The 12,712-nt window shown below is 44.9% G+C and overlaps 1 protein-coding gene across 1 annotated transcript; it reads left to right on the top strand.

Annotated features, from left to right (window-relative positions):
- The first annotated feature begins 501 nt into the window (after positions 1–501).
- Positions 502–11,860, top strand: PDZD9 (PDZ domain containing 9). Its single transcript, XM_088656968.1, has 6 exons — positions 502–820; positions 2,979–3,035; positions 5,062–5,238; positions 8,248–8,440; positions 10,996–11,177; positions 11,538–11,860. The coding sequence occupies exons 1-6, from the start codon at positions 502–504 to the stop codon at positions 11,858–11,860; spliced, it is 1,251 nt and encodes a 416-aa protein (XP_088513094.1).
- Positions 11,861–12,712: the final 852 nt, after the last annotated feature.

The raw sequence follows: 12,712 nt of genomic DNA, 5'->3' as shown, positions 1-12,712 counted from the left end.
AAACTATGGACCTTGCTCTCTCAGGAGGCAGTGATGGCCAGCAACTCAGATGACTTTAAAAGAGGATCGGACAAATTCATGGAAGAGAGGGCTATTGATGGCTATTAATCATGATGACTATGCTCCACCTCCACAGGTGTTTCCGAATGTCAGTTGCTGGGAACAACAGGAGAGGAGAGTTCTTGTGTGCTCAGATCCTGCTTCTGGGTTTCCCACAGGCATTTAGTTGGCCACTATGAGAACAGGATGCTGGATTAGATGGGTCTTTTGCCTGACCCTGCTTGCTCTTATGTTCTTATGTTCATTGGAGATTCCAAGAATCTTGGAACTCCACAGTGCTAGTATTCTAAACTGTTACTAGGCATAAAAATCACCTTGCCTACCGTAGTGTTCTCCCTTCACATGACACTGTAGGCTGGTGGTCTCTTCCCAAAAGGCATTCCAGAGGCATTTCTCTGACCGTCTTTGGCTACACAGAGAATCCACGGAGGCTTTGTCAACATGGACCACCAGAGGTTTTCTGGTAGAAGAGGTTCATCTTATGAAAGAAGGCCATCTATGCGACAAACGTCATATGAAAGAAGGAGGTCATCTGCCAGAAGGAGATCATCTGCCAGAAGACGGTTGTCCGACATGAGAACTTCATTTGACAGAAAAGGGTCATTCATCAGACGAAGGTCATCCGCCAGAAGAGCATCTGTCAGACGACCATCCATCAGACGACCATCCTTCAGAAGACCATCTGTCAGACGGCCGTCTGTCAGAAGACCATCGGTCAAAAAAAAATTGTCTTTCAAAAGTGCGACATATTTCCCACCAGGTAATCACGACACCAGAATTTGTTTGAGGTTCCTCTAAATATCTGTAAACACAAAGCGCATTTAAAACACATGACCTCCCACAAAGAAACGTGGGAACTGTAGTTTGTTAAGTATGCTGGGCAATCTAGTTCTGTAAAAAGTAAACCATAGTTCCCAATATTCTCGGGGGGGGGGGAGCCATGTGCTTTAAATGTAAGGTGTGTATGCATTCTGCTCTCATTAATGCCAGCAGTTCTTTGATGGAAACTGTTGAGATTGTCCCTGTGACACTGAGATGGCACTGGACTGTGACCACATTGTCCGAGCTATACAGTCCTCTTGGCTCCATGAATTATGGGTTTGCATCTCGACACAGGCCGTACCTGGGATCCTGTGTCCAGTTCTGGACACCATGGTTTAAGAAGGATATTGACAAGCTGCAACATGTGCAGAGGAGGGCAACCAAGGTGATTAAGGGTCTGGAATGGGTGAGAGAGTTGGGTATGTTTAGCTTGGAAAAAAGAAGTGATAGGAAAGCCATCTTCAAATATCTGAAGGGCTATCACATGGAGGGTGAAGTAAGTTTGTTTGCTGCCCCTCCAGAGGATAGGACCTGAACCAATGTACAGTGGTACCTTGGGTTACAAGACGCTTCAGGTTACAGACTCTGCTAACCCAGAAATAGTACCTCAGGTTAAGAACTTTACTTCAGGATGAGAACATAATTTGTGTGGCGGTGGCAACGCAGCAGCAGCAGCAGGAGGCCCCATTAGCTAAAGTGGTACCTCAGGTTAAGAACAGTTTCAGGTTAAGAACGGACCTCCAGAACGAATTAAGTTCTTAACCCGAGGTACCACTGTATTCAAATCTAAAGATAGGAGATTCCAACTAAACATTAGGAATAACATTGTGACAGTAAGAGCTGTGGGTCAATGGAATTGATAACCTTGGAGGTGATGGACTCTCCTTCATTGGAGGTTTTTAAATAGTGGTTGGGTGGCTATCTGCTAGGGATTCTAGTACGTCTCCGAGCACAATTCAAAGTGTTGGTGTTGACCTTTAAAGCCCTAAATGGCCTCGGTCCAGTATACCTGAAGGAGCGTCTCCACCCCATCGTTCTGCCCGGACACTGAGGTCCACAGCCGAGGGCCTTCTGGCAGTTCCCTCGCTGCGAGAAGCCAAGTTACAGGGAACCAGGCAGAGGGCCTTCTCGGTAGTGGCACCCACCCTGTGGAATGCCCTCCCACTAGAGGTCAAAGAGAACAACAATTACCAGACCTTTAGAAGGCATCTCAAGGCAGCCCTGTTTAGGGAAGCTTTTAATGTTTGATGGATTTCTGTATTTTAGTATTTTGTTGGAAGCCGTCCAGAGTGGCTGGGGGAACCCGGCCAGATGGGCGGGGTATAAATAATATTATTATTATTATTATTATTATTATTATTATTATTATTATATAGCAGGGGGTTGAACTGGACCAGGCATCCCCAAACTGCGGCCCTCCAGATGTTTTGGCCTACAACTCCCATGATCCCTAGCTAACCGGACCAGTGGTCGGGGAAGATGGGAATTGTAGTCCAAAACATCTGGAGGGCCAAAGTTTGGGGATGCCTGAACTGGACAATCAATCCTTGGGATCCCTTCCAGCTCCGTAGTTCCATGAACACTCCTTGTTTTCCTAAATGAATCACTCAGATGTTGATAGACAGGTATCGTGGCCAGGATCCAAAGAACTGTGCAACTAATTCCAGTATGCCCAATGGGGCTTTTGGGGCTCACATTTCTCCAACAGCAGTCTCCAATGCTTCATGGGGAAAGTCTTTTGAATCTTAGCATATCTCGCACAGTTCTTTGGTTCCTAACCCTTGGAAATAAATACATCTGGAACGAAATTGATTTGCCCTGTTACTTATAACTCTGAGCTTAAGTTTTGGGAGCTGGGTCTTGGAGCCCATTAAGGTACAGAGAATTGTATCCTTGGAGCAGGTGCTCAGAGCAACCTTTGGTCCTTCAGGTGTTGCAGAGTAGAACTCTCATCCTCCCTGTCCCATTGGTCATGCTTGCTGGTACTGGTGCAAGTTGTGGTTCAGCAACATCTGGAGGGCTAAATGTTCTCCCGCACCTGGCTGAGAGGGTTAGGCCGCATGAGCTTTGCAACATGTCCAAATTCTCTTCCTTAGCAGATGAAGAAGAATCTTTATCAACAGACTCTGATGATTACAGCGACTGGGACACAGGTGAGTGTGGCAGGTTCAATACAGACAAAAGAAAGGATTTCTTCACACAGTGCAAGATTAATTGCTGGTACTCACTGTCACCAGATGTTGGGGTGCTCTAAGGCTTAGTTTAAAATGGGAATTAGACAAATTAATGGAGGATAGAGTTATCCGCAGCTGTTAGGCAGGATGCTCAAAAGTAGTTGACCATAGGAACATTGGAAGCTGCCGTATACCAATGGTCCATCTATCACAGGATTGTTAGCACTGATGGTTCTCATGGTTTCAGAGAGGGAATATTTCCTAGCCCTACCTAGAGATGCCAGGGACTGAAACAATGATCTTCTGTGTGCAATACTGGTTGGACGCAGAGGAATGGTGGGAAGAACCAACTGGGGAACCACCGAAGGAAGAAGACTCAGAGGCTGGGGAGTGGTGATGGAAAAACAATGAGTAGTCAGAGGGAGAAAAGGGAGAAGACTGCGAGGAGGTGATATTGAAAGCTGAAGAGGCAACAGGGTTTAGTGAGCTGGGAGAGTCTGTGGCGGAGAGAAGTTCAGAGACAGAAGCTGAAGCGGAAGGGTGGGAGAAGGGAGACCAAGATGCAGAGATTAGTCAGGTTGGTGAAGAGTCATGGGTATCTCCCCCTCCTGTTGCAATCAGCTCCCCTCCCCCACCTCCATTTCCCAGAATCAGAAGAGGGTTGAAACAGGTGGAGCAGTGATAGGCTGCATGCAAACACAGTCTCCGATTGCTTGAGGCAAAGCCCTGGAGAGGAGGGGTCTTAGATGACTGGGGGGAGGCAAGGACTTTCAGTATCAGCCACTGATTCATGGGGTAAGACCTACTGGAGATGACTCCTGTGTTTATTTGGCCTGGCACTCAGCCAAGAGTTAACGCCAAATTTGAACGGTGTGATTTACTGCTGGCTCACTTTTTGACACCCTACCACTAGATACCAGTTTTTAGTTGGTGGGGGGAGGCTGTTGCTAGTATGCCCCCTCCCTGTAAGCTTCCCAAAGGTAGGTAGGGTTGCCATATTTCAAAAAGTGAAAATCTGGACACAAAAGTTCTTGAGCTCTATTAATGAAATTTGCCAAAATCCACACTTCTGACATGGGTTGCCATACATTCAGATTTCCCCGGGCATTTAAGCAATTTCTGCCTAGACGCTGTTTACAAGGGCTATGTCTGAGAAATTCCAGAAGTATGACAGCCCTACCAAAGGCATATGTTTGAGCATTGTGGAAAACTCGAGACTGGACTAATTGGATCTTCTGCCTGATCCAACAGTGGGTGGATCACCAGAATCAAAGAGCTACTGCAGTGACTAGAGGCTCTGCCAGGCAACCAGTTTATTCAGCGTTCATTCTGATTTGCTTGCATGAAACTTATACAGTGGTTAGACCAGGCTTCCTCAACCTTGGCCCTCCAGATGTTTTGAGACTGCAATTCCCATCATCCCTGACCACTGGTCCTGCTAGTTAGGGATCATGGGAGGCCAAAAACATCTGGAGGGCCGAGGTTGAGGAAGCCTGGGTTAGAGTATGGACCCCTCCAGAATGATGGGGGGTTGGGGTTGGCGGAAGGAGAGTTGGGAGTGCATTCCGCAACATGTCATTGATGAAATACTAGTATTTAATCACCGACATGTTGCATTGCTCAGGGTTTTACACTGGACCACCTATCCACCATTCTGTTTTAGCAGTTGTCCTTTAATGTTTCCCCACAATCTTACTCGGCTACAAGTGATCACCGAAGAAGAAGAGGAAGAAGAAGAAGAAGAAGAAGAAGAAGAAGAAGAAGAAGAAGAAGAAGAAGAAGAAGAAGAAGAAGAAGAAGAAGAAGAAGAAGATCACTTGGAGGGGCACATATGAACCATCGGGCAACAAAAATGGGGGGAGGACCCGCACTCCAGAACATTTTTGGTATGAAAAGTCACAGGACTTCAGCAAGAAGCTAGGGGGCATGCACTAACAAAGCAGTATGTCCGACCAGAAGCTTTTGCAGGTGCAAACAATAGTGGATTGCTTTCTTTCTTATTTAGATGAAGAGTCTTCAGATATGGATAGCTCTGAACATACTTTAAGTGCCACTGTGAAGACAAATATCCAAATGGGAGAGCAGGGATTAGGCTTAATCCTCATTCAGAACGGGCCCTACCTCCAGATCTCAAGCCTGGTAGAGAAAAGTGCAGCAGAAAGAGATGGGAAACTCCAACCAGGTAAGCAGGTGGAAACAACCTCAAACCTGGGGGATGCATGGCTGGTATGTAGTAGGAACAGAAAGAGCTTTTACAGCAGCAAAGGAATTCCCTCATGGAATTCCCTCTCTTCCACTTCTCTCATGGAATTCTCTCTTCTCTCATGGAATTCCCTCTCTTCCACTGCTTGTTGCATTAGACCCAAATTAGTCGTAACTATTAATTTCAACAAGTCTATACTGAGTGGGACCAGCACCACCCATCAAAGAGATGGGATTTATTTTATTAAAAAGAAAAAATGGTGCCGGTACTCACCATTATGTTGTTATACTTAATATTGGAGGGGGTGGGGAGATGCTGGTAATGTGTGCCCTTGAGAACCTCCAGAGAGAAAAAAGCACTAGATGTAGGAACTACCAGGTTAAGCAAGCCAATAGTGCATTCTGCAAACAACTTTTCTCAAACTAATGGAGCAAACAGCACACAGACTTAGTGGTGGGAGGAAAAAATCCTTAAATAAGAGACATGGGGGAATGATCAATGGTCTTCAATGTCTGTATACTAATGCACAGAGCATGGGAAATAAACAAGATGAACTTGAGCTCTTGGTACAGCAAACTAAATACGACATAATAGGCATCACTGAAACCTGGCGGGATGAGTCTCATGATTGGAATGTAGTAATAGAGGGATACAATCTATTTTGGATAAATAGACCAAACAGGAAAGGAGGAGGAGTGGCGTTATACATCAGGGATGTGTATACCTGTGAAGAGATCCAGGATTTAAAACTTCAAAGCCATATTGAGAGTATCTGGGTCAAAATTAAGGGAGAGAAAAATAACAGTGATCTCATTGTAGGAGTTTACTATAGATCCCCAAGCCAAACTGAGGTCACAGATGAAGTCTTCCTAGAAGAGATGACCAAGCATTCAAAAGGAAGTGAGATAGTAGTAATGGGGGATTTCAACTATCCTGATATTTGTTGGATGTCAAACTCAGCCAAGAGCATAAGGTCGAACATGGACAGAAATACTAAAAGGGAAGGGAGTTCATGATGGTTGGGAGTTTGTTAAAAGGGAGATATTAAAAGCACAACTTCAGGCAATACCAATGAGACGGAAACATGGAAGGTGCCTAAAGAAGCCAGGGTGGCTATCTAAAGAACTTTTAACTGAGTTAAGATTTAAAAGGGATATGTACAAAAAATGGAAAAAGGGGGAAACCACCAGAGAGGAATTCACACAAATAGCCAGCATGTGTAGAGACAAAGTCAGAAAAGCTAAAGCACAGAATGATCTCAAGCTTGCTAGAGAGGTTAAAAGCAACAAAAAGGGCTTTTATGGGTATGTCCGTAGCAAAAGGAAGACAAGGAAACACTGGGGTCACCTAGAGGAGAAGATGGTGAAATGCGAACAGGGGACAGAGAAAGGGCAGAACTCCTCAATACCTTCTTTGCCTCAGTCTTCTCCAAAAAAGAAAACAATGCCCGACCTGAAGAATATGGAGCAGATTATTCAGCAGGGGAAACACAGCCCCGAACAAGTAAGGAGGTAGTACAGTACAAGAATACTTGGCTAGTTTAGATGTATTCAAGTCTCCAGGGCCAGATGAACTACACCCAAGAGTATTAAAAGAACTGGCAGAGGTGATTTCAGAACCACTGGCAGTAATCTTTGAGAATTCCTGGAGAACAGGCAAAGTCCCAGCAGACTGGAGGAGGGCAAATGTTGTCCCTATTTTCAAAAGGGGAAAAAGAGAGGACCCAAACAATTACCGTCCAGTCAGCCTGACATCAATACCAGGAAAGATTCTAGAGCAGATCATTAAGCAAACAGTCTGTGAGCACCTAGAAAGGAATGCTGTGATCACTAAAAGTCAGCATGGGTTTCTGAAAAATAGGTCATGTCAGACTAATCTGATCTCATTATTTGACAGAATTACAAGCCTGGTAGATGAAGGGAATGCTGTGGATATAGCCTATCTTGATTTCAGCAAGGCCTTTGACAAGGTGCCCCATGATATTCTTGAAAAAAAGCTGGTAAAATGCGGGCTAGACAATGCTAACATTCAGTGGATTTGTAACTGGCTGACTGACCGAACCCAAAGGGTGCTCATCAATGGCTCCTCTTCATCCTGGAGAGAAGTGACTAGTGGGGTGGCACAGGGTTCTGTCTTGGGCCCAGTCTTATTCAACATCTTTATCAATGACTTGGATGATGGGCTTGAGGGCATCCTGAGCAGATGACACCAAATTGGGAGGGGTGGCTAATACCCCAGAGGACAGGATCACACTTCAAAATGACCTTAACAGATTAGACAACTGGGCCAAAGCAAACAAGATGAATTTTAACAGGGAGAAATGTAAAGTGCTACACTTGGGCAAAATAAAAATAAAAATGAAAGGCACAAATACAGGATGGGTGACACCTGGCTTGAGAGCAGTACATGTGAAAAGGATCTAGGAGTCTTGGTAGACCACAAACTTGACATGAGTCAACAGTGTGATGCAGCAGCTAAAAAAGCCATTGCAATTCTGGGCTGCATCAATAGGAGTATAGCATCTAGATCAAGGGAAGTAATAGTACCACTATATTCCACTCTGGTCAGACCTCACCTTGAATACTGTGTCCAGTTTTGGGCACCACAGTTCAAGAAGGATACTGACAAGCTGGAACGTGTCCAGAGGAGGGCAACCAAACTGGTCAAAGGCCTGGAAACAATGCCTTATGAGGAACGGCTGCTCCAGAGAAGCGGACACGGAGCAATGGATTCAAGCTACAAGAAAGAATATTCCACCTAAACATTAGGAAGAACTTCCTGACAATAAGAGCTGTTCGGCAGTGGAATTTGCTGCCAAGGAGTGTGGTGGAGTCTCCTCCTTTGGAGGTCTTTAAGCGGAGGCTTGACAGCCATCTGTCAGAAATGCTTTGATGGTGTTTCCTGCTTGGCAGGGGGCTGGAGTGGATGGCCCTTGTGGTCTCTTCCAACTCTATGATTCTATGATTAATAGCTTTCTTTTCCTTCCAGGTGACATCCTGATTAAAATTGGGCATGCTAATGTCCTAGGGTGGACACTACGAGAGCTAAGGCAGCTTCTGCACACCACTCTCATTGGGACAGTTCTGCAGATCCAAGTTTACAGGGAATTTATGAAATTACCAGTCCGATGGGAAACTGCCATCAACAACATACCTGAAAGAAAGGGAGCTGACCTAGTAAGGTAAGAAACCATAGGTTATTTACTTGCAAATCCTGTTTTTATCCTGTATTTTATATCCTGAGATCTTATGATGAAGGGTGGAAATAAACAAACAAACAAACAAACATAGCTAGCTAGCTAGCTAGCTAGCTAGCTAGCAGCACCACCTCTGGCCCTCCTCCATCAGTAGCAAGCAGCCCTCAGGTGTTTGGTTGCCCAGAAGGGAAGGTGGGCATCTGGCTGAAGAAAGGTCCCAACCCTCACTTTGGAACAACTAAAAATGAGCCAGTAATTAGATGGTGTAAGGCAGGCATGGCCAACAGGTAGATCGGGATCTACCAGTAGATCCCCAGGACGTTTCTGGTAGATCGCGGGTAGATTGTGGGTTCCTTAGTGATCGCCAGCCTAAAAGAAAAGAAAGAGCTCTCCCCCTAAAAAAAACCCTCAAGAACTCTTGTCTCTCCCCCACAAAAAAGCTCAATAACCCTGAGCAATTGCAGGGAGAGCTCCTTCCCTCTTCCCGATACTGAGCTTACCAGTATGTGTGTGACTGCGTTAGTGCGTTGCACAGAATGGCTGGATTGCTCCCTGTCCCTCTTGCCTGCCTAGAGCTCCCCGGCTCCTCCTCCCTCATGTCGGCAGAAAGGGAGGGGTGTGTGAGAGTTTGCGTGCATGGGAGGAAAGTGGGAGCCGCGACTCACAGAGGGATTTCCCCCCTGTCCCTATGAGCCACTGGGAGCCAGCTAGCGAGAGAGAGAGAGAGAGGTGGGTGGGTTCCCCTAGCTGAGGGGGTGGGGGAGAAAGAGAGAGAGAGAGAGAGCAACGTTCAAACATGACAGATGAGCACCTTAAGGATTTCCTGCAGCTGGCCCTGACACAGTACTCGCCTGATATCGAACAGTTGGTTACCAAAATGGTGATGCAGGTTTCACACTAACAATGGATGAAGGCATGTATTTTTTTAAGAAATCTTGATAGGTAGGTTAATGGAGTGGGTAAAGGAGTTTGTGCGGTGTACAGTTTTGTGAGTGCTTTTATGCAACTCTCTCCCAAAAGCTCTAAAAGTTTCTGTTGTCCCCCGTAAGAAAAGTATTTGGGCAGTGCTCCCCCCAAAAAGGTTACCAAATCTGGTCACCCCCCTTTCCTTCTCCCTAAAAAAAGCTCAACAACTTTGAGCCGAACCCAAAAAAATGGGGGCAGATCACCGCCAGATTTTAATTCTGAAAGTAGATCACAGTCTCCTGGGAGTTGGCCACCCCTGGTGTAAGGGAAGCAGCAGCATTGCTCAGTTGTGAAACTTTCACTTGGTAATCAGCAAAAGAAATTGGAAAACACATACCACACAATGGAGTGGTGTTTTGTAAAAATGAACATTCAGGATCACATGGAGTAAGTTATTCTATAAACTGGGATAATTCCGTTCAGTGAAATGAACAGAGTCCCCAGTAGCATTTAGCAGAAGCTTCTTGTTCTTGCTCTTCCTCCTCCTAATTCCAGGACTTGAGGAAATAAGGGATGGAAGAAAGGGGTATTCTAACCCAAGCTATTAGGATGAGAAAGAGGGGCCGGTAGTCCTGGGAGCTACCAGAAGGATGAGCTGTAGTGTTTCATCTGATGGCTGTCACCAATGCAAGTGTCTTCTTTGCCAACACCCACACCCTATAAAATTAACCAGTAAAGAGGTCTCCACCACAACAGTTTGACATCAAAATCCACCTAAGTACTGTTTGCAGACCTTGAAGTAGCAGAGCACTAGCTTTTCCCAAGCACATAATTTATATTTAATAGGCTGTTCTAGCCTAGTAACTTAATGCATACAATTATTATACACAATTTCCCCCATCTCCAAGGAGCTTGCAATGTTACCGTGTTCTCCGAAAATAAGCCATATCCTGAAAATAAGCCACTGTGTTTTTTTAAGGAAAAATAAATATAAGACGGTGCCTTATTTTTGGAGAAACATGGTATGTTACAAAAGAGGTGGAGGAAACACAGCATGGAAGCCAGAAGTGCTGGGAGTAGAGGGCCAGTTGCTTTATTTTAAAAATACAGGAGGGTGTTGATAAGTCAGATATGTTGATTGGTAATATGATAGCAATAATCTAGGCCAAACAGGAAACGTATAGCAACAGGGGAAGCTGACATATATTGAGGCATGCCTCTGGTCTATCTATACAAAATGTGAGGAACCTTTTCTGGCCAGTGGAATAAATCCTTATCTCCCAACCCCCCAGCAGGTCATCCAATCAACTGACATCACAATGGCATCAGGTAATGCTGCACTTTGAAGCCCCAATTGTTGGGACTTCAAAGTGCATCACAGGGATTATCTGAAAGCTCTTTTGCAAGAAGACCCCCAGAAGAGGGAAGAGGTTTTTCATTGAACCTGAGACCGTTCTGCTTGCAAAGCTATGTTCTGTCACTGAATTGCAACCCCTTCCTGAGTTACTAAATCCCACAAGTATATTTATCTGTGGCCAGAGCACTTCTTTAAGATCTGCCCTCTATGAATCAAATAGAAGCAATCCTTACAGCATTACTACTTTTCAAGACTCCCTGTGTTGTCTACATTTTAGGACGTCAGGTTACACCAGTGAAGAAGCTTGGTCGAGCAGTGAAGACTCTGAAGAGTATGATTGTGGCTGTCATGTTAGTGACGACGAGGAGCCTACTGGTGGGGGCCATGTTGTCAGCTTTGGTAGTGATGAGATCTATACTAAAACTGAAGTGACTGAGGTTCCTGTTAACAGAACTGAACATGCCAACAGAACTGAACATGCCAACAGAACTGAACATGCCAACAGAACTGAGCATGCCAACAGAACTGAGCATGCCAACAGAACTGAACATGCCAACAGAACTGAACATGTCAACAGAACTGAACATGCCAACAGAACTGAGCATGCCAACAGAACTGAACATGCCAACAGAACTGAACATGCCAACAGAACTGAGCATGCCAACAGAACTGAGCATGCCAACAGAACTGAACATGCCAACAGAACTGAACATGCCAACAGAACTGAACATGCCAAAAGAACTGAACATGCCAAAAGAACTGAACATGCCAACAGAACTGTACATGCCAACAGAACTATACATGCCCACAGAACTGTACATGCCGATGCTTTTCCTAATGTCAAAGCTGTACCATCACTTTCTTTCGAAACTTCAAAGCAAGCCAAGTGGATCTCTAAAGACTGGCACATCTTTGAAAGGAAAACCTACACATTTACCGTGGGCTCAGACATTGGTAACGACATTATAATTCATAAAGGTATTGAAGATGAAAGCGATGCCGACATTTCAAGTTTGTATTTAACATCCTCGTCACCATATTGGACTATGCCAAAAGGTGTTGCGGCACCATCATTGTCATCTTCCTCCTCTACTGTGTCGGATGCATTTTGGCTTGAAAACTTTTCTCAAGAAGTTGAGTGAGGCCACTGGATCCAGTTTTGCACTGCCAGGAACTGGGTTTCTGAAACTGGATCCAGTTATAAACTGGATTTTCACTCATACAACCCCTCCCTCAACTGATGGGTTTCATCTGTTTGGCGAGCAGGAAACTTGGGTGTTTGAAAGAAGTGATGCTCCCTCTTTTGTGGGAGAGAATAATCTCAACAGTGGGGAAATAACTACAGTCAGCTTTCATATAGTCATGTATCTGGAAGTCTAGCAGCCAAGCTATACAGCACATTTGCAAGAGCAGCACTTGGCCATCTTCTACTTGTGAAGGTAAGAAACAATAATTCAAAATGAATTATGCCAGACTTGAAATTAATCTAACCCTTGCTACTTTTTAGCTGAACCATTAGCAAAGATTAGGAAATTTTGTTCTTAGCATTTTACTGCAACACACATGCCCACACACATTTGGAAACTCATTATCTGTATGCTGGAATGGGTTCCCTGCACCCCACAATTCTGGTCCATGTAGCCTGATGATATGACATGCACCAATCAATGTACAGTGGTACCTCGGTTTACAAACACAATTGGTTCCGGAAGTCTGTACTTAAACTGAAGCGTACTTAACCTGAAGTGAACTTTCCCATTGAAAGTAATGGAAAGTGGATTAATCCGTTCCAGACAGGTCTGCGGAGTACTTAAACTGAAAATACTCAAACCGAGGCATACTTAAATAGAGGTATGACTGTACAATCCTCAAGGTTGTCAAGGGCCCTAGGGATTATCGTAACAACCAAAGTTTCCCATGGTGCCAAATTGATCCATGCCTACTTTATTTCTGGCCCCCTCCTTTAATTACTTATTTCCTACCTTTTAAAGGGG

The sequence above is a fragment of the Zootoca vivipara genome, chromosome 13 (assembly GCF_965207765.1).
Source record: "Zootoca vivipara chromosome 13, rZooViv2.hap1.1, whole genome shotgun sequence".
In the NCBI taxonomy this organism is placed as follows: Eukaryota; Metazoa; Chordata; class Lepidosauria; order Squamata; family Lacertidae; genus Zootoca; species Zootoca vivipara.
The sequence above is the reverse complement of the archived record's forward strand: the minus strand, read 5'-3'. Positions and strand labels throughout refer to the sequence as shown.